Source organism: Neophocaena asiaeorientalis, unplaced genomic scaffold (assembly GCF_003031525.2).
Source record: "Neophocaena asiaeorientalis asiaeorientalis breed wild unplaced genomic scaffold, Neophocaena_asiaeorientalis_V1.1 scaffold134, whole genome shotgun sequence".
Taxonomy (NCBI): Eukaryota; Metazoa; Chordata; class Mammalia; order Artiodactyla; family Phocoenidae; genus Neophocaena; species Neophocaena asiaeorientalis.
In genome coordinates, this window is record NW_020185339.1 from 17,059,204 (window position 1) to 17,080,870 (window position 21,667).

General features: G+C 41.6%; 1 protein-coding gene across 1 annotated transcript in view; it reads left to right on the forward strand.

Moving 5' to 3' along the window:
* The first annotated feature begins 1,597 nt into the window (after positions 1-1,597).
* Positions 1,598-21,667, forward strand: part of WIF1 (Wnt inhibitory factor 1) — an 81,370-nt gene continuing 61,300 nt past the window's right edge. The window contains exons 1-2 of the mRNA XM_024737090.1: positions 1,598-1,943; positions 2,443-2,582. Coding sequence (XP_024592858.1) covers positions 1,796-1,943; positions 2,443-2,582 — 288 coding nt within the window. The 5' untranslated portion in view covers positions 1,598-1,795. The remainder of the gene's footprint in view (positions 1,944-2,442; positions 2,583-21,667) is intronic.

Here is a 21,667-nt window from a genome sequence, read left to right on the forward strand (position 1 = left end):
AGAATAGGCTTTGAAACCAGAGTGCCTGGAAATTTGAACCCTGACTCTGCCTCTGACCCGGTAAGTAACCATAGTTACCACTGGGTAACCACAGTCAACTAACTTACTGGATCTTTTTGAGCCTTGTTTCCCCATCAATAAAATGGGAATAATAATAGTACCTATTTAAAAGACTTGTGAGGTTTAAGTAAGCACTTTAAAGTACTTTTACAATTAAAACACAAAGTTCAAATCCATTGTAGATTTCGTCTAGTTCTTTCCAAAGATCAACAGTTGCACGGTTGAAAATATTTCATAATTGGAAATACACATATTCTGTTCTCTTTAGTAAATTCTCATGACCCAACGCTTAGCTGAATTCATGCACGTGTTCCGCTTCTCTTCCGTTGTTGCCGGTTTGCTCTCCCCTCTTGAGGTATCCACTTCTGCAAGGGACTGGGTGAAACAACATGCCCTGCCCCAGATGCTCAATCCTTGGGACATTTGTCCAGCATTCGGATGCCAAAAAATACAGAAGTAAACAACTCTTTTCTGAGTCTGAAATCTAAGTTAAAAAAATTTAAAAAACCTTTGCTTCCGTTTTCATTGCTCATCCAAGGGATTAGGCAGGAGGCAAAACAAATCCTCTCTGCTGGGGTCGAGTCGGTGTGGCTGGGCTGGAGCCCACTGCCAGCCAACTACTCTTCCCACAGGCAAGGCCAGATCCTTGGTGTTGCTCTAAAGTGCCTGCGATTTCAGTACCAGCGCGGCACGCCTCCAAATTTCTTAAAATACCGGCAACTATGAAGATATTCACAACTTTTGGGAGCCCTACCCCAGCAGGTCAGGTAAGCCTGTCATCCAGAGCTCAGGGAACTCTTCCAAGTGCTTCCGGTGATCAGGGAGAAGAGCCTCCACAGCTGTTAAAAAGCATCCTCCATGGTGTCAGGCAAGTGAGCAATGAAACCCCCCGCCCCCGCCAACCTGAGCGCCAGCCATCAGGGAACCACTGGACGGTCGAGTCTTGGGTTTTAAATGGATGGGAATGCGCCGTGTCAGCTTAGCGCGGATGGATGAGGATAGGGTTTGCAGGAGGAATGACAGTAGCGGAAAGGGAGAAGTGGAGGAATATGCGCCTTCATTTAGCCCCGGAGTACAAATGGGAGTTATCATCATCATCACCTGCGCTCAGTCAAGCCCTGTGAAGTCAGTTCACCCCACTTCCCTCCATTCATGCCTCGTCTGGCCAGAGGCAGAAGCGAGGGACGTCCCAGAGGCGCCTTTGAGCGCCCTTCTCCGCAGCCCCCTCCACCACGTGCGCCTTTCGTGCGTGCTCCCACGCGGCGCACAGCGGCGTGGACGCTGCCTCCGGGGTCCCGTGCCGCCCCACCCCCGTGCGTCTCCCCAGCGCCGCCCAGTGGCGGCCGACTGGGCCGAGTGCCTCCTCATTCGTACCGCACTTGCGCCGGCCCTTCCCGCTCTTCCTCTCCCGCTGTATTTAACCCTCTGACTGTTGGCCTCGCTCGGCGGGCTGGCATCTCCTGCTTTGCCAGTCTTGCGTCTCTGCTCTCCCCTGTTCCTCCTGCGCCCCCGCCCCCCACCCCCGTCTTGCCCCGCTCTCGCCGGTTCTTCCACTCCCTTCTCCTCTTCCTCCTCGCGCTCACCCGGGCTCACTCGCATCAGAGCCGAGAGGCTACACGCCCAGCTGACTACGCGGGAACGGCTCCGGTTGAGAGACAGCTTAACGGCTGCAGGTTGGGTAGGTGCGGCAGGAGTTTCAGCTGCGAGAGCCACCAGCCAGGAGGTCCGGAATAGTATGGCCCGGAGAGGCGCCTTCCCTGCCGCCGCGCTCCGATTCTGGAGCATCCTCCCGTGCCTGCTGGTGCTGCGGGCGGAGGTCGGGCAGCCGCCGGAGGAAAGCCTGTACCTGTGGATCGATGCTCACCAGGCGAGAGTGCTCATAGGTAAGGTTTCGCGCCTAACACGGGAGCTTCTGCTTCTTCCCCCTGCCTGGGTCTTCACTCTCTGTCCAGCTTTTCCATTAAAGGAGGAGAGATGCATACATTTAGTATTTTTTCAAAGCTTAATTTCCAAGGAAGATTGGTCTCCCCCTTTTAATTAGCTTTTTTCCATCTAAAAGCGTATAAACTTCTCTCTCAAGAAACCTAAGCTGATCTAGTGTTCTGATCATGCTGTTGCTAGTTTCTACAATCCTGCGTTTTTAGGTGGACCCGGCATTTGCTAGCACCAGTTAACTCCACGTCCACTCCTTTTCCCCGAAAGCATGCGTCTTTGGCATCATTCTTATCACCCACAGGAATATCAGTTGGTACGAAGGCAGGTGCCTTGTGAAAAGAAATGACCCATTACTAATTCTTTGGTGTTCTTTTTGCGTGCAAGTTCTCATTTGGATGCTTTTAAGTCCAGCTAGTTTGATAGTTTTATTTGTTTTTTTTAAACCAGGATTTGAAGAAGATATCTTGATTGTTTCAGAGGGGAAAATGGCCCCTTTTACACATGATTTCAGAAGAGCACAACAGAGAATGCCAGCCATTCCTGTCAATATCCATTCCATGAATTTCACTTGGCAAGCTGAAGGGCAGGTGAGTTATGTTAACCAGAAAGGTTGAAGAAAATTACCCTTTAATATTTACAGCACCTGATGGCAGGTAGAAATAATACTACATAGCGTGTAGTCGGCTACATTTTTTTACAATTTTTAAGAGTGATTTCTCATCTAATTTCCAAAGCATATGAAGAGTTAACTCCCATTTATTTAAACATGTCACATAAATTAAAGATTCCCAAAAGAAAGGGGTAGGCAAAGTGCCTAAGATCACTATTTTGATAAGTCTCAATGTCTTCAGGCTGCTGGAAATATAATGACCTCAAATACCAACATTACTTTTTTTTCTGTGTTCACTGACATTGAAATTTAGCATAATATTTAAGACTTCTTTCTGTAGTATATACCAACCACCTGTGACATTGTTTACAACAATGTCATTGTTTAGAACAATGTCACAGGTGGTTGGTATATACTACAGAAAAAACAAATTTTAAAGTCGATAAGTATTTTTGACATTGTGCCTTTGAAAAAAATTGCTATGTTGAGTGTTATTCGCTGGAATGATGTGAACACTACATATTTCTGGCAAGAATTCACAGACTCAGAAAGTGTCATATAAGAATGTTTGTAACATATTGCAAGCTACTGTTTTTTAAATACTTTCATATGGAAAAAGAAAACTACACTATATTTTTATGAAGTGTTCCTTTTATTTCTTAGCACATCAGCATCTTTTGTATGTTACCTTTTGTAGAGGTTCAGTATTACATAAATGACCTAATTTGGGAAGGAAAGGGAGAATAAACATTATGTGAGTTTAGTTTCTTTTGTGCAGTCGGAGAATTTACTCTAGAGGACAAATGGTAAGTAAATTCTTTTGCTCGTTGGTTGGTAAAGTGCATCTACTTATGAAAATCATTGTAGTTATAATTAAAGTCACATTTTCAGGTCTTTTTATTCTAAAACTGTTTAAATGGATATCTTCATAAAGAATGTGATCCAGAAAACACTTTATAAAAAGTAGCTGTTTTGAATTGAGACACCACTAGTGTTCCCTCTAATTACGTGTTGTAGTATGGGCATGACCATTTTAGCTGCCTTTTTTCCTTCACGTCTGTTCTCTCATTTTTCCTTTCTAAAACAGATCAAATCTAGACCCTTCAACACTTCCATTGTCATAAAGGGATAGATGTTTTGGATCCACCAAAGTTCCTAACAGGAAGGTCATCTATTCTAATACCCCCATTCTGCAGTTAAGTTCATTGAGGCTCCTGTTGCTCTATAGGGAGAGTATTCCTCTTTTTTTTTTTTTTCCTACAGTTTCCTCTTCACAGATACTTTATGGACAACTAATTTTGAAATATTATGAAATCAGTAATAAATCAGCGAATGACCTTTTATTATCTCCTTTTCTTTTTCACCTGAATCTATTGCGTTTGACCACTTGTCAGCTGGGATCAATATTTTTAAAAAGAACATTTTCTTTACTTCTAAAGAAAATGGATTTGTAAGAACCATTAGAAGGTAGTTTGACTTGCACCCCTCCTTAGCTGAAAGGGTTCAGTAACTGCACTTGAAGTAGAAAATGTCAGTAGCTCCGATTGATTGATCAATTTATTTATTTTTCCTCTGAGTTTGTCTTCCGAAGAATGAAATTTGAAGCAAAGACTTAAGTTCCATGCTCTCTCCCCTTTGCAAACGTTGGCATATTGTTCAGTACAAAATGGATTGCATATCAAACAATCTCAGGACTATTTCTTGTAGGGGATTAGAGAAGATGGTAGAACTGGCATGGAGATGAAGCTTCTAGAATCTTTCCCTCTCTTGTTTAGGTGTTGATTACCCATGGGGATTATGCAGGCCAATATTAGCACCTCAGTTATCTTACTCTCTATGTCCAGTCTGCTCCAGATAGGTTACCACAGGTAACTGTGGGAAATCTGGTATGGTTTTTTTGGAGCAGTGTGGCGTACTGGGAAGGGGGAAAGGATCTACACAATGCCAAACAGCAAGATGTTTTAAAATATTATTTAAATTTGACTAATGCCAATAAAGTTCTGTGATTCCAGCACCATAATTTTTGAAATGCATGGAAATTTTGAATATGAGAAAAATGACTTCAGTGTCAATTAAGTATTTTGAAAGGCATCTTTGGCTAAAGCCAAACCACATCAAAATATCTACGTGGAAAATGAAAAGTTCATTCCATTATCTAGTTATTTCATTCAAAAGAATATCAAACATTTAGGGATTTCAACACAAGCAAAATACATAGCTGATTAATGAAATTTTAAACTTAATATTTAAGTGTTTTGGAAACGTGGGAAAAGTTAAAATAACTTTAGGATTAAGATCTAGCAGAGGCAGTAGGTGTTATCTACTTCCAATAAAGTATTGTCCAGTAACCCAAGGGGTCCTTGGAGCCATTTAAAATAACTTTCATGTTCTACTTCAAACAAATGCAAATAAAAAGTACAGTGAGAATCATTTCCTCACATCACATTGGTCAAGTTTTTTAAAAGTGTTTTTAGTATGTGGAGAATTATGCATACTTATTTGTAGCTGATGCGTATGTTAGCCTTTCTGCAGGGCAATTTGACTTTGATGGCAAAAGGCTTGACATAGATCCTTTGACTAGGAAATTTTACTTCCAGAGATTCCTCCTAAGGAAATAATCATGGATATGAATAAAGTTTTTGGTGCAAGCCAGTTCCTGGTCATGCTATTTATAAAAGTGAAAAACGGCAGAACCTAGAGGTCTGTGATAGTGGCAAGAAGCATTAATAAGAATATTCTAGACATCTACTCAATGCTATGGAAGGATGTTCATGACAAATTAAGTCAGTCGTCTATAACAGTATATTCTGTTTGGTTCCATTACAAAATATGTGGGCAGACATAGGAAAACATGTCTGATAAAGGTCTGATCCTCCAAGGTGTTCACATTAGTTATATCTACATGTATTATGTTTTGGTTTTTTCCACAGTGAATGTGTATTGGTTTGTAATTTTAAAAATTATTTTACATGAAACACATGTAAAAAGTTGTACTTTAGAGTTTAAAATTGTACGATGTTCTGTATTGTAAATAGTTTATTTCATTTATTATCCAGTATCATTTATCCACTACATATCACTCACAAAACGGTAAAAGAATTTGATTTCATGGCCGATTGTAACCTATGTAGCCCAAATTTGCTAATGTTTACCTTATTCTTACCTACCAGTTTCTTATGAAATCTTCAAAAATCTGCTTTGCAAAGCTTTCCTGCCTGAAATCCAATTCCCTGGCCTCTTCCTCTTGCTGTAATCCTCATTTTCCATGGACAACCCTGTCTCCTCTTTATCTCCCAAAATCTGCTTTGCAAAGCTTTCCTGCCTGAAATCCGATTCCTTGGCCTCTTCCTCTCCCTGTAATCCTCATTTTCCATGGAAAACCCTGTCTCTACTTTATCTGCAATTTAAAATATTCATTTTCTGACATGCTCCTTCTCAAGGCTTTTCTTTTGGCTGCACTGGGTCTTCGATGTGGCGTGTGGATTCTTCTTTGTTGTGGCGTGCGGGCTTCTCTAGGTGTGTCACATCTCAAGTCTTTTAGATTAGAGAAGAATTTCTACTACAGAGGCTGAGGCTTAAAGGATTTTTGGTAATTAAAGTGAAAATACTCTTTACTACTGTACATAACTTACAATAGTTGATATTTTTCAATGAGGCATTCCTTATTCTAATTTTCCCCTAAATTTGAGACAAACAACAAGGACCTACTGTATAGCACAGGGAACTATATTCAATATCTTGTAGTAACCTATAATGGAAAAGAATCTGAAAAAGAATCTATATATCTGAACCACTTTGCTGTACACCTAAAACTAACACTATATTGTTTTTTTTAAGTGTGCACTACAGTATTTTATTTTTTTTAACATCTTTATTGGAGTATAATTGCTTTACAATGGTGTGTTAGTTTCTGCTTCATAACAAAGTGAATCAGCTATACATATACATACATCCCCATATCTCCTCCCTCTTGCGTGTCCCTCCCACCCTCCCTATCCCACCCCTCTAGGTGGTCACAAAGCACCGAGCTGATCTCCCTGTGCTATGCGGCTGCTTCCCACTAGCTATCTACTTTACATTTGGTAGTATATATATGTCCATGCGACTCTCACTTCATCCCAGCTTACCCTTCCCTCTCCCCGTGTCCTCAAGTCCATTCTCTATGTCTGTGTCTTTATTCCTGTCCTGCTCCAGTTTCCTCAGAACCATTTTTTTTTTAAGATTCCATATATATGTGTTAGCATATGATATTTGTTTTTCTCTTTCAGACTTACTTCACTATGTATGACAGACCCTAGGCCCATCCACCTCACTACAAATAAGTCAGTTTCGTTTCTTTTTATAGCTGAGTAATATTCCATTGTATATATTTGCCACATCTTCTTTATGCATTCTTCTGTCGATGGACAGTTAGGTTGTTTCCATGTCCTGGCTAATTGTTGAATAGTAGTGGTGAGAATGGGCAACTTGTCTTGTTCCTGATCTTAGTAGAAATGGTTTCATTTTCTTCACCATTAAGAACAATGTTGGCTGTGGGATTGTCATACATGGCCTTTATTATGTTGAGGTAAGTTCCCTCTATACCTATGTTCTGGAGGATTTTTATCGTAAATGGGTATTAAATTTTGTCGAAAGCTGTTTCTGCATCTATTGAGGTGATCATATTTTTTTTATCCGTGTTTGTTAATGTGGTGTATCCCATTGATTGATTTGCATATATTGAAGAATCCTTGCACTCCTCGGATAAACCCCACTTGATCATGGTTTATGATCCTTGTAATGTGCTGTTGGATTCTGTTTGTATTTTGTTGAGGATTTTTGCATCTCTGTTCATCAGTGATATTGCCATGTAGTGTTCTTTCTTTGTGACATCTTTGTCTGGTTTTTGTATCAGGGTGATGGTGGCCTCATAGATTGAGTTTGGGAGTGTTCCTCTCTCTGCTCTATTTTGGAAGAGTTTGAGAAGGGTAGGTGTTAGCTCTTCTCTAAGTGTTTGATAGAATTCGCCTGTGAAGCCATCTGGTTCTGGGCTTCTGTTTGTTGGAAGATTTTTAATCACAGTTTCAATTTCAGTGCTTGTGATTGGTCTGTTCATATTTTCTATTTCTTCCTGGTTCAGTCTCAGAAGGCTGTGCATTTCTAAGAATTTGTCCATTTCTTCCAGGTTGTCCATTTTATTGGCATATAGTTGCTTGTAGTAATCTCCCATGATCCTTTGTATTTCTGCAGTGTCAGTTGTTACTTCTCCTTTTTCATTTCTAATTCTATTGATTTGAGTCTTCTCCCTTTTTTTCTTGGCGAGTCTGGCTAATGGTTTATCAACTTTGTTTATCTTCTCAAAGAACCAGCTTTTAATGTTATTGATCTTTGCTATCATTTCCTTCATTTCTTTTACATTTATTTCTGATCTGATCTTTATGATTTCTTTCCTACTGCTAACTTTGGGGGTATTTTTTGTTCCTCTTTCTCTGATTGCTTTAGGTGTAACGTTAGGTTGTTTATTTGAGATGTTTCTTGTTTCTTGAGGTAGGATTGTATTGCTATAAACTTCCCTCTTACAACTGCTTTTGCTGCTTCCCATAGGTTTTGGGTCATCGTGTTTTCATTGTCATTTGTTTCTAGGTATTTTTTGATTTCCTCAGTGATCCCTTGGTTATTTAGTAGTGTATTGTTTAGCCTCCATGTGTTTGAATTTTTTACAGATTTTTTCCGGGAATTGATGTCTAGTCTCAGGGCGTTGTGGTAGGAAAAGACACTTGATACGATTTCAATTTTCTTATATATACCAAGGCTTGATTTGTGACCCAAGATATGATCTATCTTGGAGAATGTTGCATGAGCGCTTGAGAAGAAAGTGTATTATATTGTTTTTGGATGGAATGTCCTATAAATATCAATTAAGTCCATCTTGTTTAATGTATCATTTAAAGCTTGTGTTTCCTTATTTATTTTCATTTTGGATGATCTGTCCATTGGTGAGAGTGGGGTGTTAAAGTCCCCTACTATGATTGTGTTACTGTCGATTACCCGTTTTATGGCTGTTAGCATTTGCCTTATGTATTGAGGTGCTCATATGTTGGGTGCATAAATACTTACAATTATTTTATCTTCTTCTTGGATTGATCCCTTGATCATTATGTAGTGTCCTTCTTTGTCTCTTGCAATAGTCTTTATTTTAAAGTCTATTTTGTCTGATATGAGAATTGCTATTCCAGCTTTCTTTTGATTTCCATTTGCATGGAGTATCTTTTTCCATCCCCTCACTTTCAGCCTGTATGTGTCCCTAGGTCTGAAGTGGGTCTCTTGCAGACATGACGTATACAGGCCTTGTTTTTGTATCCATTCAGCCAGTCTGTGTCTTTTGGTTGGAGCATTTAATCCATTTACATTTAAGGTAATTATCGATATATACATTCCTATTACCATTTTCTTAATCGTTTTGGGTTTGTTATTGTAGGTCTTTTCCTTCTTTTGTGTTTCCGGCCTCGAGAAGTTCCTTTAACATTTTTGTAAAGCTGGTTTGGTAGTGCTGAATTCTCTTAGCTTTTGCTTGTCTGTAAAGGTTTTATTTTCTCCGTCAAATCTGAATGAGACCCTTGCTGGGTAGAGTAATCTTGGTTGTAGGTTTTTCCCGTCATCACTTTAAATATGTTCTGCCAGTCCCTTCTGGCTTGCAGAGTTTCTGCTGAAAGATCAGCTGGTAACCTTATGGGGGATTCCCTTGTATGTTATTTGTTGTTTATCCCTTGCTGCTTTTAATATTTTTTCTTTGTCTTTAATTTTTGATAGTTTGATTAATATGTGTCTTGGCCAGGTTCTCCTTGGATTTATCCTGTATGGGACTCTCTGTGCTTCCTGGACTTGATTAACTATTTCCTTTCCCATATTAGGAAAGATTTCAACTATAAGCTCTTCAAATATTTCCTCAGTCCCTTTCTTTTTCTCTTCTTCCGGGACCCCTATAATTCACATTACTCTGAATTCTTTTTCAGGTAGATTGCCTATTTCCTCTTCATTTGTTAGGTGTGGTGGGTTTTTGCCTTGCTCCTTCATCTGCTTTGTGTTTCTCTGTCTTCTCATTTTGCTTAACGTACTGTGGTTGGGGTCTCCTTTTTGCCGGCTGCAGGTTCGTAGTTTCCATTTTATTTAGTGTCTTCCCCCAGTGGCTTACGTTGGTTCAGTGGGTTGTGTAGGCTTCCTGGTGGAGGGGACTGGTGCCTGTGTTCTGGTGGATGGGGCTGGATCTTGTCATTCTGGTGGGCAGAACCGCATCTGGTGGTGTGTTTTGGGGTGTCTGTGACCTTATTATGATTTTAGGCAGCCTCTCTGCTAATGGGTAGGGTTGTGTTCCTGTCTTGCTAGTTGTTTGGCATAGATTGTCCAGCACTTTAGCTTGCTGGTCGTTGAGTGGAGCTGGGTCTTGGTGTTGAGATGGAGATCTCTGGGAGATTTTCGCCGTTTGATATTACGTGGAGCTGGGAGGTCTCTTGTGGACCAGTGTCCTGAACTCGGCTCTCCCACCTCAGAGGCACAGGCCTGACACCCGGCCAGAGCACCAAGACCCAGTCAGCCACACAGCTCAGAAGAAAAGGGAGGAAAAAAAGAAAGAAAGAAAATAAATAAAAGTTATTAAAATTAAAAATAAAAAATTAAAAAGTAATAAAAAAAAGAAAGAAGAGAGCAGTCAAACCAACAAAAAATCCACCAATGATAACAAGTGCTAAAAATTATACTAAAAGAAAAAAAAAAAAACGACAGACAGAACCCTAGGCCAAATGGTAAAATCAAAGCCTATACAGACACAATCACACAAAGAAGCATACACATAGACACAAAAAGAGAAAAGGAAAATAATATATATATCTATATGTAAAAAAAAGAAAAAGAGCAACCAAATCAATAAACTAATCTACCAATGATAATAAAGTCTAAATACTAAACTAAGATAAACATAACACCAGAAACAAATTAGATGCAGAAAGCAAACCCCAAGGCTACAATTGCTCCCAAAGTCTACTGCCTCAATTTTGGGCTGATTCGTTGTCTGTTCAGGTATTCCAGAGATGCAGGGTACATCAAGTTTATTGTGGAGCTTTAATCTGCTGCTCCTGAGGCTGCTGGGAGAGATTTCCCTTTCTCTTCTGTGTTCGCACAGCTCCTGAGGTTCAGCTTTGGATTTGGCCCCGCCTCTGCGTGTAGGTCGCCTGAGGGCGTCTGTTCTTCGCTCAGACAGGAAGAGGTTAAAGGAGCAGCTGATTCAGGGGCTCTGCCTCACTCAGGCCGGGGGGAGGGAGGGGTACGGACGCGGGGTGAGCCTGCAGCCCCAGAGGCTGGCGTGACGTTGCACCAGCCTGAGGCAAGCCGTGTGTTCTCCCGGGGAAGTTGTCCCTGGATCCCGGGGCCCTGGCAGTGGCGGGCTGCACAGGCTCCCGGGAGGGGAGGTGTGGACAGTGACCTGTGCTTGCACACAGGCTTCTTGGTGGCGGCAGCAGCAGCCTTAGCGTCTCATGCCCGTATCTGGGGTCCGCGCTGATAGCCGCGGCTCGTGCCCGTCTCTGGAGCTCCTTTAGGTGGTGCTCTGAATCCCCTCTCCTCGCACAGTGGTCTCTGAAACAATGGTCTCTTGCCTCTTTGGCAGCTCCAGACTTTTTCCCAGACTCCCTCCCGGCTAGCCGTGGCGCAGTAGCCCCTTAAGGCTGTGTGCATGCCGCCAACCCCAGTCCTCTCCCTGCGCTCCGACCAAAGCCGGAGCCTCAGCTCCCAGCCCCCGCCCGTCGTGGCGGGTGAGCAGACAAGCCTCTCGGGCTGGTGAGTGCCTGTCGGCACCGATCCTCTGTGCGGGAATCTCTCCGCTTTGCCCTCCGCACCCCTGTTGCTGTGCTCTCCTCCGTGACTCTGAAGCTTCCCCCTTCCACCCCCCGCAGTCTCCACCCGAGAAGGGGCCTCCTAGTGTGTGGAAACCTTTCCTCCTTCACGGCTCCCTCCCACTGGTGCAGGTCCCGTCCCTATTCTTTGTCTCTGTTTTTCCTTTTTTCTTTTGCCCTACCCAGGTACGTGGGGAGTTTCTTGCCTTTGGGAGGTCTGAGGTCTTCTGCCAGCATTCAGTAGGTGTTCTGTAGGAGCTGTTCCACGTGCAGATGTATTTCTGGTGTATCTGTGGGGAGGAAGGTGATCTCCACATCCTACTCCTCCACCATGTTGAAGGTCTCCCCACAATATTGTAAATACACTGTACTTCACATTTTTAAAAAAGCTGAATTTGGGTGCTACTGACTGGAATCATTCACAAAGACACAACTATCCAGGCAGAGTTCTCAGGCTTTCCTTGTACTTGATTTTGTATTATTATTGTTGTTATTTCTTTTTTTTTAACATCAGTATTGGAGTATAATTGCTTTACAGTGGTTGTTCTTGTTATTTCTGGCACTTTTCAATAATTCAAGAAGTTGTCTTTAATTGATAGGTAGCTAGTAAAGTTTATGAACACATTTAAATTAACCTTACATGTTGGAAAATATTTCACTTTCTACACTGTATCTTCAGTATATCTAATATTTTCTATTTTCAGTGATCACACATCGAACAAAGGAGCACATTTCTGCAGTTTAACCCAATAAAGTCAATTGTCCACAGTATACATGTGTGTATGTGTATCCAAATTCAGTTTTAAAATGAGGAAATTACCACTGGAAAAAAGAAAAGTTAGAAACAGGCCATTTTGCCGACATCTGACTCACAGTTTTGCTAATTTTTTAAAAAAATAGAATCACTCTACTGACATGTACGTGTAAGATCAACTGGATAATCTAGTTTCGTCAGTCAAATACCCCTAAAGCTCCAGATAGCTTGTTTTTGCAACGTTGTGTTTGGTATGATGTAACACTGGCCCCCTTAAACTAGCTGCAGTTTGAGGTCTCAAATTTCCCCTTGGACTGGTTGAGTTAAGGAGACCTGTATTGAAATGGTTTTTTCCTTCCTTTCTTCCCTTGACAAAAATCAAAGAAAAACAATTGAGAGTGAATTTTCATTCAAGTACTTCCTCTCCGTCTTCAAAAGAACGGCCAAATGCCCTGAAACACCTCCTCCCAACTCTGAAGTTATGGTAACACTTATTATTTAAATCCCTTAATGTGTACTGTCCACATTTTTTCCTAATGGAGTTATGATTGTGTTGGTAGTTACAGCCGAGTAGTTGCATACCTTTGTACTCCTGGGGTTTGCCATCATACCTTTGCAGTGCTTTTATGTCATGAAATGGAGGAAATGCCTCGTTTTTTGACCCCTGTTCCATGGTTTCAAAGTGGGAATGTGAATATGTTTACATACTGTGAGCATGATTTTTTTAAAAGAAGGTACTTATATCAAAAGCACAGCTTTAACAAACCTCCCTTTTTTAAAAAATATATTTGATGCATTTTATTCCACTCGAATAAATCCATTTTCTACAAAAAAACAAAAAACCACAGCTTTAAACCTTTAGTGTTTAGATTCTGCTATGCTGTAGTATTTTGCATTGTGGTGTTGTGGACATGCCACAAGGGAATCAGAGAGTAATTCTGCAGAGGGCCCATTTCATTTAGCAAAGCAGGCATGTGTCAGCCATCTGTCGTATCTGCTGATAGAAAACAGCAATAAGTTTCTCAAACTTTTGCAAGGAAAAAAAAAAGGCTTTATAGCTTAGAGGAGATGAGTTACAAGGTACCTTGTAAGCCACATCTGGTTCTAGAGCGATTTACATGGTATAAATATAAACTGTGCTTTGTCTTCCTTACACAGTGGTGTAAAGGCACGTAAACAAACCATTTGCCATTATCCTCTATCTTTATTTCTGACTTTTAAATGCTTGCACCAATAGAAATCTTTTAGATCATTGTGGTGAAGTGGAAAGGAATGATGTTCAATAAAGCATTTTGTTTTGGATTAAACTCATTTAACTTAAATGTCCCTAATGAACAGGATGGGTGTTGTGAGGAAACAACTTTGGGGATTGAGAGTATAGTGAAAATGCTTCTCATCCTTCAGCTGGATCTCTGGAAGAGGTATTGTCAGATCAGGGCTTCTTTTGCTGCAGTTTTTTAGCCAGCTTTCTCTATTTGCCAACCTGGGATGAACTTGGTTACATTCCCCTGAACCTTAGTGGATGGGGAGTTGTTCTCCCATGCAGGAGAACATGTTCTCTGCCTTCAGTACACAGTCAGTCAACAAACACAGACACTCAGTCAGTCACAGGAGCATACAAAGAGGAGTAAACATGGTCCCTGCCCTCAGGTAGCTTATAGTCTAGGAAACAGATATCCATCACACTCAGGCAAATGAGGTTAGAAAGTCTAGGACTGGCAGAGAACACAAAGAAGGCCATACTTTTCCCTGTCTGGAGGAGGAAAGGAGCCAGGAGCTGAGCATGTGATGTCCGAATTCATTCCTGCAGGATGAGTAAGCTTTCATCAGACCAGCGAGAGAGGAGAATGCCTTCCAAGTGAAGAGCTCAGGATGTTCAAGTGCATGGAGGTCTTAAAGGGAAGGCATGTTCTAGGTGATCATGATGGACCTTGTGTCTCATCTGCAAGGTAAGGGAAATTCAGTCAAGGGGATGTCAAGGTCCAACAATGGAGAAGTGTTTTGGGGGAGGAGAAGAAGGCAGAAACAATTCAGGGAGGTTTCTGTCTTCTCTGCTGTGGAGAATGGACCCAACATTTTGCAGCTTTGTCCCAGGGATGTATTAAGTAAATCTTTGGTTTCTCTGTTGGGTAGACAGTGGCTTTTCTTTTCTTTTTTGAAAATTTGTTCAAGTATAGTTGATTTACAATGTTGTGTTAATTTCTGCTGTACAGCAAAGTGGTTCAGTTATACATACATATATATGTATATACATTCTTTTTCATGTTCTTTTCCATTAGGTTTATCACAGGATCTTGAATGTAGTTCCCTGTGCTATACAGTAGGACCTTGTTGTTTATCCATTCTATATATGATAGTTTGCATCTGCTAATCCCAAACTCCCAAAACATCCCTCCCCCAACCCCCCTCCCCCTTGGCAACCACAAGTCTGTTCTCTCTGTCTGTGAGTCTGTCTCATAGATAAGTTCATTTGTATCATAGTTTAGATTCCATGACAGTGGCTTTTCTACAACCACCATTTAGCTCTTCTTTCTTACTAAACTTTTGGAAGAGTTTGCAATGATTAGTCTCAGCTCCAGGTTACATTTTTTTAGGTGATTAGGGCACAGAACTATAAAAAATCACTTATGTGAGTGCATAGGAAAAATTTTTTCTAATGGAATCTAGAACTTTGAACTTACTGTAAAAGGATGCTTGAGTAAAGAAAGTAATGTTAATTTGAAGAAGAATTGACTTAGCATCTGTTCTCAACTCCCATACTACCTTTCTGATTATCAAGAAAACTTTTTTAAGTATCAAGAAAAGTGTAATAAAGATATAGAAATTACACTTGGCAGGTGATCTTTCAGTTAAAATAATGAGAGGTCGAACACTGGAAATGGGTTAACTCAAACTAAGCCTGCTTCTTCAAGTATATGACTTTCTCTCAAAACCTAATAGTTAAAACTCTAAAGTCATAGGACAGGTTCTCTTCTTCCCTGTTTTCCTCAGGTAGAGATACGGCTGTCTATGCCTCTGCGCTGTACATTTTGTCTTCTTTTTGGATTTTATGGATGAATCTGATTAAAGAATCTTGGAAAATATCAGGCATCTTTTGAAACCCATTCCCCTGAACAGAATCTCACAGGGAAGCAGTGTGTTGTGGGCCTGGGACAACGGGACAGATTTGGGGAGTGAGTTCTTACCTGGCAGTGATGAGAGAAAGGACGTGAACCCAGTCCTTGCGTAGCTGCTCTTTGGCCAGAACTCGGATCATGCACTGCGTGCAAAACATGATTAAGAACCAAGTCCGTGCCCTTGAGAAAATTAGAAGCTAACTGGAGAGGCAGCTATATATAAACAGATCATCTTAATAATTCCTGGCAAGTGGTATTGTAGAAGTACTGAGGCATTCCCAGGTTGGAATAAGAGTACACAGGAGAAGTAACTCCGGCACTGGGTCTGACTATAGAGTTGGACAAGCACAAACATGGAGGAGGGGATGATTTTTAGGGAGAGGAGACAACGTCAGACAAGGCAGAGAGACCAGAGATACATTATCTGGGGAACTAGTACTTTGGTGTGGCTGGAGTGTATATGCAAGGTAGGGAGTGGAGAGGAAGGCAGGGGGTAGGTCTAGACGACTTTGTCCTTCATGTTAAGGCATCTGAGACTTACTCTATAGGCCGCGTTGAGTCAGTCTGTGAAAAAGTATAAAGCAGAGGACCACAGAGTCAGAGTTACAGTCTTTAGATCATCCTGTCAGCAGAATGGAGGAGAGCTTTGAGGGGAGTTGACAGCAAGGAGAGAAATCAGGGATAATGAGATACAAGATCAAGGATGAAGAGAAGGGAAAATGGATTGGGGAAACATTTAAGAGATAAAAATCTGAAAGTCTTGGTGCTAAGAATAAGGAGTGCCTCATTTCCTCCACTTTCTGCTTCACTAACTTGGCAGTAGCCCTGTTAGCCTTTCTGTCCCCTACCCCCAAGCTTACCCTTCCTGCCTCAGGGCCTTTGCACATGAAGTTTGCTCTGCCTAGGTGCACTCCTGCCAGATTTCTGTGTGGCTTGTTCCTTCGTCTCCCCCATGTCTGATCAAATGTCACCCCCTCTAAGAAACTTATCCGACTCCCCCCTCTAAAACAAGAGCTACCCACCACCCAGCACTCTGAGTCTTCTGCTCTGCTGCATATTTTTCCATGGCACCTAAAATAATGATAATACTTGATTATATTGGACTTTAATTGTTTGACTCTCCCAATAAATGTAAGTTCATGAGAGCAAGGACTTTGTGTCCTATTCACCATATAACTCCAGGTCCTGGAACATCTCCTGATACACAATAGGTAGGCAATAACTATTTGTTGAATGAATGAATATACTATTGTTCCCATTTGATAGATAAAACAACTGAGACACAGAGGAGCAAAGGAAACACAGGGAGCAAGGGACAGAGCTGGGATTTAATCCTAGGCAGGTGAGATCCAGAGCCCTTGCTCTGGTAAGTGCTAAATAGAGGTATGAACACACAGCGAGCTCTGGGAACACAGAGGAGGAAGGAGCTAGTTTTGGCTGAAGAAGTAGGGGAAGGCTTCATCAGAGAAGATACAGTAATCGAACTGGGACTTGAAGGATGTGCATGAGGTGGTTTAATCAGCTGAGACGGGAGCAAGGCACAGGAAGGAGGGCTGTCACAGGCAGAGGCAAAGGAGTTGTGCGAGTGCATTCTGGGAGAGGCTGGTGGTGCCTGAGACTGAGGGCTGATGAATGGAAGGGAGAATACTGGGGGCTAGGGATGGGGGGAGATGAGGCAATAAAGCTGGATATTTGGTAAGGGCCAGATGGAGAAACACTAGAACCCACGGAAAGGTCACTTGACCCAATTCTTAAATCTATAAGAAAAGCAGTTTAGATGACCTCTAAATGCCTTCTGAATTCTGAAATGTTGATTCTATGTCTTAAGTAGAACATCTTCAATCATTTAATATTAATGGTAATATATATTTATTTTTTTGCGGTATGCGGGCCTCTCACTGCTGTGGCCTCTCCCGTTGCGGAGCACAGGCTCCGGACGCGCAGGCTCAGCGGCCATGGCTCACGGGCCCAGCCGCTCTGCCGCATGTGGGATCTTCCTGGACCGGGACACGAACCCGTGTCCCCTGCATCGGCAGGCGGACTCTCAACCACTGCGCCACCAGGGAAGCCCATAATGGTAATATCTTTATACAAACTGTAACGTCTGTCTCTAGATTTTTTTAAATCAAGGTAGAAAGATTCTTCCTTCAAAATGATCTTGTTGTCAAATTTAAAAAGATTCTTCTGAGAATACTTTCTTTATCCTATGTTAATGATAACAGCCAATACTTACATAAAACATACTCTGAACTGGGCACTCTTCTAAGCACTCTACAGATATTATCAGATCCTCACAACAGTCCTGAGGTAGGTACTATTATTATCCGCAATTCACAGATGAGGAAACTAGGGCATAAGGAAGTCAAATTACTTGCCTAAGACTATACAGCTAAGAATACTTATGTACACATTTATATACTTCACAGATGTTTCTTTGATGATTTTTGGAATATCTTCTCATTCCAAAAAATAGCAATTCATAGAACACTCATCAATATTTACATGTCATAGGTTCTGAGAGTACAAATTTTGATTGATCTAACTGCCTTCTAGGAATTCACCAGCTGGTGGTGAAGACTGTGACATCAAAAAGGCAATCATAGGGCTTCCCTGGTGGCGCAGTGGTTGAGAGTCCGCCTGCCAATGCAGGGGACGCGGGTTCGTGCCCCGGTCCGGGAAGATCCCACATGCCGCGGGGCGGCTGGGCCCATGAGCCATGGCCGCTGAGCCTGCGCGTCCGGAGCCTGTGCTCCACAATGGGAGAGGCCACTACAGTGAGAGGCCTGCGTACTGCAAAAAAAAAAAAAAAAGGCAATCATAATCATTGTGATAAGTTCTCAGGGCCACCATGTACAGCTGAACAAGGTTTTTCATTGCATGAGGGAACCTGACCAAAGAGGCAGGTTCAACCTGACCAAGCCGAAATCCAGCCCATGTTTCACTTGTCAGGTCTTATAGCCTGACACAAAGCTGCCTCTGCCCGCGGTGGGGGGGGAGGGCACTTATACCTAATTTGCACAGAGCCTTCATGTGGGCTAGCTGTAGCCCCCATTAACTGCCCTAAGAAAAGTGCTACTGGAGCATAAAGCCAGAGGATTTTGCCATTGATCAGGTAAATTTGCAGTTGCTTATATTCTGGAATAGACATCACAGAGGAGGTAACATCTAAACTGGGTCACAAAAAATGTTCGTTCAGTAGGCAGAGAGTGGCCAAGGCGGGTAGGGATTGGATGGGCATTCTAGGTCTGCTGAATGACCTGTGGGGAGGCACACAGGATTGAGAATCATTGGTGTGGTTGGAGAATGACAATTAGCTCAGAATGGTTAGGGTTTATGGAACATACCTGAAGAACATAGATCTAAAAAAGTAAGTTGAGGAACATTATGATGACTTCTGTATGCCACAGTTGTCTTGTAAAAAGTGGGGAGCCATTGAAAGTTTAAAAGTAGATGAAAATGTCGTATCTGTATGGAGGATAACTTCGGTGGCAGATGGAGGATAGATGATGAAGTACCTGGCTGAGGACAGGAGCCAGTTAGGAAGTTACTTAAGACACCACAAGAGGTGACGAGGATGTGAACTAAGGCAGGTAATTGGGGGAGAGAGGGAGGAGAGAGGAAGATACAACTGAGAGGTCTCTCTCAGTGTAATTGACAGGACTTATTGAATGTGGGTATTACGGAGATGGGGGAATAGAGGATGACTCAGATGGTTGGGCAGGTAATTATGTCTTAACTGAGAAATTAATTACAGGGGCAAAAGCAGAACAGTTTGAGGTACAGAGACAGTAGGGTCCATTTGAAAATTGCTGAACATGAAATTTCTGCTGAACCTTTCAGATGGCAAAGTCTGGTGTACATTTGAAAACTGGAGTCTAGAGCTAAGACTTCAGGAGTAGAATAGAAATACTGATTTTGGAGACTTTGGAACCTTCTATTCTTCCTCCCTTTCTTCCTTCTTTTGACCTCAACTCAATAAATATTTATTGAGGGCCTACCTAATGCCAAACATGTGTTGAATGCTTAAAAAAATAAAGAGAAGAAAATGTGAATTGTATATGATGCTTGCCTTCAAGGCGACTACAATCTGGTACAGAAACAGATACGAACCAAAATAACAATAATACAATATCAACCATGTAATAATGCAATATGAACAAGATTCTATGAAAGTACTGAAGAAGGGAGCATTACCTCTGTTGGGAGATGAGTGAATTACCCGCATAGGGTCCCCAGTGTTCTTCAGGGCATAGCCTGAGACCTGTGAAACTAAGATATGCACATTTGGAACAACTTCTTTGCTTAACTTCATGGCTTTTATGTACCTGAGATAATTTGGCCTAATGTATTCTGCCTTCCACTTGCCATATATATATATTTTTTTTTTTTTTTTTTTTGAAATGACTACAACAAATGTCACTATACTGCTAGGTGATAGAGTAAGTCAGCTCTCCCAAATTAAACATTTAAAACTACTTTTAGGAAACTATCTGTGGGAGCTGAAGATACACCTGAATAAACCTCCAATGTAGGACTTGTTAGGATGCCTCATTTCAAAGGGTTATTTCAGTACTGGTCATGGATGCACCACTGGGAGGATTCACAAGTCCAAGTAGGACATCGCCTAATCAAGGCAATAACCAGACGGATCTCCAATAGACTTGTAAAAGTACTCTGGTATTTATTTGGCTTTTGAGTACTTAGTGAAGTCATCTGATTTCTATCATTTGTAAATTCAATCAATATTCCTATTTCCAGTTGGAATCTGATTAGGATTTGAGAGTGTATTATGTTGCCGTCACTTATAGCAGTAGCCAGTAGCCAGCAGATGGCAATGTAAAGGTTACTCCTTTGTGGAATTTTCCACCCCAATACTTTTAAAGGCTGTAAGGGTGCTCTCTATAACAGAGACCCATTTTGAGTAACTATGATCTTTATGTAACTCATTTCAGTAGATCTTTAATATATTCAGCAAGTGAGAAAACACCTTGCTCAAATTCAGTGCCCCTGAAAACATTAAAACTCATCCTATGTTTGAGAACTCATCCTAAATAACTAAAAATGTGCATGATTTCATTATACACTGATTACCCATTTCTTCCTTTTAAACAGTTGCTCAATTTCAGGCAGGAGTCAAGCTTTGAGTTACGTGTCCGTGTTCATCCAATTTTTTCTTTGCTTTCTCTGGCTGTATCTTTAGATGTCACAGAATAGAGTTGGAAGAGATCTCAGAACTCATCCATCCCATGAATCCCACCCTTTCGTTGAAGCATCCAGGAATCGTGATCGCTCAACCTCTAGTTGAACGTGCTCAGTGGCAAGGAACTTATTAAGGCAGATTTTATTTAGTAAATTTGATTGTGTTAATTATAGAAAGTTGTTCTTCGTAATAGGCCAAAACTTGTCTTCCTGTTGTAACTTGAATATACCAAGACTCTACCAGTCTATGGACTCACATTTGGTGAGTCCTACTTTGCATTTATACCCTAAAATTTACTGACTTGTCCCCTCCGTTGCTGATGTAAGGCCTCTGGTTCATTTACTCCTACTTCTTCCCCAGCAAAGACCAACTATTTCTGTGAGTTCTTGGAAAGGCTCTACCCATGCCATCCTGGAGGGGAATGTCTTGACCTCTGCTACAGCAGGGCGGCACTGAGAGAAGTCTGCTTCTCAGGTCTAGGTTCAGCCTCTCCCTGCTCCCCAAGCTATACAGACTCAAGGGGTCAAGCTGGGCTATATTCTCCACAAGGCTTACAGCCTCAGAGCAGCTTGGTGTTCTGTGCAAAACTGAGGAATCTACCCCTGTCCACAGTTTGGCATTGAACTTTGTCACTTGCTACTTAATGCAGCACAACTTAAGACCCTGACATCAACTGAAGCCACCAATATCGAGTTCCCGCAGCCCATGTCATTTAGAGGGTCCTACTTTACAAGGCAAATAACAAATCATCTAAGTCAAGATCTAGTTCAGATGCCAAATAGCACTTGACTCCAGACTGGCTGAATGTCTTTGGTTCCCAAAGTTTGATCATTAAACTTATCTGATTTCTTGGATATCTGCAGCCTTGAGTGTGGAGAGTTACCATTGCATGTCCTATGTTGTCCATGGTTTGAGGAAACATTACTTGTTAACTGAGGGAGAGTGTATGAACTGATACAGCTCTCCTGAATTGAGGTAAGAGGTTGTTCTATCATTCTGCTAATAGTAGTGACACTTTCCTATATTGCACTTAATAGTTTAAAACATGTTTTCATTTATATGATCTCATTAGGTTCATTCAGTCCTCCCATAACTGTGAAAAAATCATGCATCAGTGAAACTGTAGAT